General features: G+C 59.3%; 1 protein-coding gene across 1 annotated transcript; it reads right to left on the reverse strand.

Moving 5' to 3' along the window:
• Nucleotides 1–670: 670 nt before the first annotated feature.
• On the reverse strand, nt 671–2,995 carry LOC107457598 (Peroxidase 24). The gene is made up of 2 exons (NM_001321631.1): nt 2,533–2,995; nt 671–1,499 (listed from the first exon to the last, which is right to left on the reverse strand). The coding sequence occupies exons 1-2, from the start codon at nt 2,803–2,805 to the stop codon at nt 741–743; spliced, it is 1,032 nt and encodes a 343-aa protein (NP_001308560.1). The 5' UTR covers nt 2,806–2,995; the 3' UTR covers nt 671–740.
• Between the last annotated feature and the right edge of the window lie 566 nt (nt 2,996–3,561).

Raw genomic sequence — 3,561 nt, forward strand, 5'->3', positions numbered from 1 at the left:
TTACAAAGATATTTATAGAGGTGAAACCTTAAAACGAGTATGGAAAACGATCCGCCCAAGCCTCCCGGCGACGGGCCTTCGCTTCGCTCGCTAACTTGACCGCCTTCTTCAGAATTTGGATCACAAACTCAACAGCTGGAATCTCGCTGCTAGCTTTCCTCGGACAGATAAATAATAATAATAATAATGAATCGAAAGTTCGCTCGTAACACGAGAAAATGCGCCGCATGTCGTCCGGCTGCCTACGTGCATCGTGTGTGCAATAGACGAGCAAAAGTTTTGGAATATCGAGAGGGAATATCGTCCGTGTGGCATCTGGTCGGTGTAGAAAAAAAAATGGGGGAACGTCGTCGTAGCTCAAGTAACCAGAGTGGTAGTAATGATAAACCGGCAGTGGCTCATGCCGATGCGATACCTTTTCCTGCTCTTTGAACGTACTAGCATTCATTCATTCAGATGCGAAGCCTTTGCGCGGGCCAGGGCCAGGCATCTCGATCGTGTTGGTTAGGATGGGCGCGGCGATTAGTGGTGGGATCAGTGCATTCTTTTGCTTTGAGCGGCAATGCCAAGACGAGGAGTTACTCCGTTTTGCAAGACAGGACAATCGAACGCAAGAATCGACGGCTTCGACGAAGAGAAATATATTGATGCGCGCCGAATCGACGCATGGTGATGAATGGGAGGGAGCCATCAGGCAAGCCAGGAGAGAAGAAAAAAAATTTGAAGAGAAACCAAGGTATTCAAGATGTGTTGATCTGGCGGCACTGCTTCCTGATCTGGCCGTTGGTGCCGGTGAGCACGTCGACGCGGCCCATCTTCTTCATGGACATGGAAAAGGCGGCGTAGAAGCTGGCGGGGGTGGAGAGGTCGGCCATGAGCTGCGCGGCGGCGGCGTTCTGCGCCAGCGCGGCGTCGGAGGCCAGCGTGCCCTGGCCCTGGCGCACCCGGGCGTAGAACCCGCTGTCGAACCTGGCCGGCGAGCCGCCGTCCAGGCCCACGGTGGCGGACGCAGGCGACGGGTTGGGGCACGACGACATGAGCGCGCGGGCGTAGGCGGAGTCCAGCAGCGGGTCGACGCTGGTGGCGTTCCCCTGGTACAGGCGCGGGGTGACGCTGGAGCAGCTGGCCACGCCGATGGTGTGCGCCCCCGACAGCGCCACCAGGTCCGTCAGGTTGAGCCCGCGACTGGCGAAGCCCGCCAGCAGGCCGCCGAACCCCGCGAAGGGCGACGGCAGCGCCCCCAACGCGTCGGACGCCAGCGACGGCGCCCCGCCGTCCCGCCGCCCCGTCTCCACCTGCCACAGCGACGCCCCGAACTGGTACGACACCGCGTCGCGCGCCGCCAGCGCCACGATGTCCGCGCACGACACCACCCCCGGGCACGCCTTCTCCACCTGCGCCTTGATCGCGTCGATCGCCTCGTACCCGCCCACCGACAGGTTCGGCGCCGCCGTCTTCTCGCTCTGCGCGTTGTCCAGCAGGATCGACGCGTCGCAGCCCTGCATGGGATTGGGATTGGGATGGGAGCAGCAGACGGACGGTGCTCAGTTTAGATATTACAGTTACAACAGCGAGACAGCGTGGCGTGGCGTGGCGAGTGACGACGACAAGGGCAGGAGCAGGACGCAGCTTGCATCGCAGCGCAGCATGCCACCCCAGACGGACCCCTCATCAGCCGCCGCGGCACCGGAATCCGGACGAGAGCATGTGAGCGCCGTGGGCCGGGGGCAAAATGACAAGATTCGTGTTGCTCCCCTCGGGCTCGTCTCGTACTCGTACGTGATTTTTTTCCCCCTCGTGTTCGTGTGATGCAGCTCTCTGCTTTGCCCTCGGTAAATAAAAGCCGACAAAAGTGCGCTGGGTACGGCAGCAGGTGCGCACTCTGCTGAGACTGACAGTGAGAGGTGATGACTGATGTGTGAGTGAGAGCCTCCAAAACCACAAAGCAGCTGGAAACATACTGGCAACTGGAAAGGGGCAGTGCACTGCATACCAAGCCATTACCCCATCCGCGGAAAAAAAAAAATCTGCCGCCGTGCAGTGCAGGACGCGGAGATGCTTTACTACGAACGACACCGTATACATGTACCGTATATGTATACTCCGTATGTATGTACCGTATATGTACGCAAAAACAAAACAAAAGCTGGAGTTTCTGCTGTGTTCGTCTGGCCGGCGCCTGAATCTAGCATTGCGACAGGTACTCTACACGGTGTTGCGAGTCAATGCCGTGGTTGCAGGACGAAGAAGACGTACGATGCGTTTTCGATCTGGAGCCTGGAGGGGGAGGGGGAGGCGGAGGCCGGCCGGACGCGCGCCGTGCCAACAAGAGAGTTAAATGCACGGACACAGGCGAAGTAACTCGGAATGATTAATGTATGCTTGCTATCCTGTACAGTAACATACATCCTTTCGCACCGACGCCTGGCCTGACGACGCGCATGATTGATTGGATTGATTGAGAGAGAGAGAGAGAGAGAGAGAGAGAGAGAGAGAGAGAGAGAGAGAGAGAGAGCACGGGCGGAGGCGGACCTTGACGAAGCAGTCATGGAAGTGGAGGCGGAGGAGGCGGGCCGGGAGCGCGGGGTCGGCGGCGACCTGCGCCCAGGTGACGCTGCGGACGATGGACTCCGCGCTGGGGCAGCTGCTCTGGTAGAAGTTGTAGGCAAGGCCCGGGTTGGACTCCAGCAGCCCCGCCCGCGCGCGGCTCAGCGAATGGCCCAGCTGCAGGGCCACCACGGCCACCCACCACGCCGCAACGCCGTCGCCTCCTCGCCACCGGCCTGTCTCTGTCTGCCCCCTCATCTCCGCTCCACCGGCCGGCCGGCCGGCCTCCCCTCTCCTCTTAACGGATGAATGGATGGATGGACGGACGGCTGCAGGGATCTTGAATGGAACGGAAGAGGAAGAGTGAGGGAGTCGGGGGAGGGGAGCGGGGCAGAACGGGACGGGCACCGGCACGCACGACTGACGACTCCGCCGGCGTTTGGTGTGGTCACAGTGGCATTAAGGGGCGGCCTGCGGGGCGATGCCTTTTATAGGCCCCCCCAGGGGGGCAGCTTTGCGCGAAAGCAAAGCGATGGATATGCCCGAGCCGAGCAAACGCAAATGGCGCTCTCGCTCGCCCGCGTACGTAGCCAGCCAAGCCAGGAGGACAGTGATGCCGTCACTACACTAGCTGTGATGTGCTGCCCTTCACCCAGCTTGCAACTTGCAAGCTTTGTTTAATTATTATGGTTTTGGCTGCAACAGCGCCATCATTTGTCTATAGTACCTACCAGCCTACCAGGCGCAAAGCACAGCTGCACTGTACAGTGCATTAAGGTGTGGGTGGCGTGGCGTGCCGGGTAACGTCACCTTGCTGTGTGCTGGACACCGAGCCATGCATGCATGGCGTCGCTGGAAACGGTGCGTGGGCTGAACGAGATGTGCAAGAACGAACCTTTCTGGCCAGATTTGACTGGTATGGGTCCCTTTCTGGCCAGTTTTGACTGGTATGGGTCTCTTCCGTTGCTTGATCGGACACGTGCGATTACGTGACAGCTATAAAAAAAAACCAAA

Source organism: Zea mays, chromosome 8 (assembly GCF_902167145.1).
Source record: "Zea mays cultivar B73 chromosome 8, Zm-B73-REFERENCE-NAM-5.0, whole genome shotgun sequence".
NCBI lineage: Eukaryota > Viridiplantae > Streptophyta > Magnoliopsida > Poales > Poaceae > Zea > Zea mays.

Coding starts and splice junctions, on each gene's coding strand:
- LOC107457598 (NM_001321631.1), bottom strand. CDS start 2,805: ATGAGGGGGCAGACAGAGACAGGCCGGTGGCGAGGAGGCGACGGCGTT. Junction 1,500..2,532: donor TCCATGACTGCTTCGTCAAG/GTCCGCCTCCGC, acceptor AATCCCATGCAG/GGCTGCGACGCGTCGATCCT.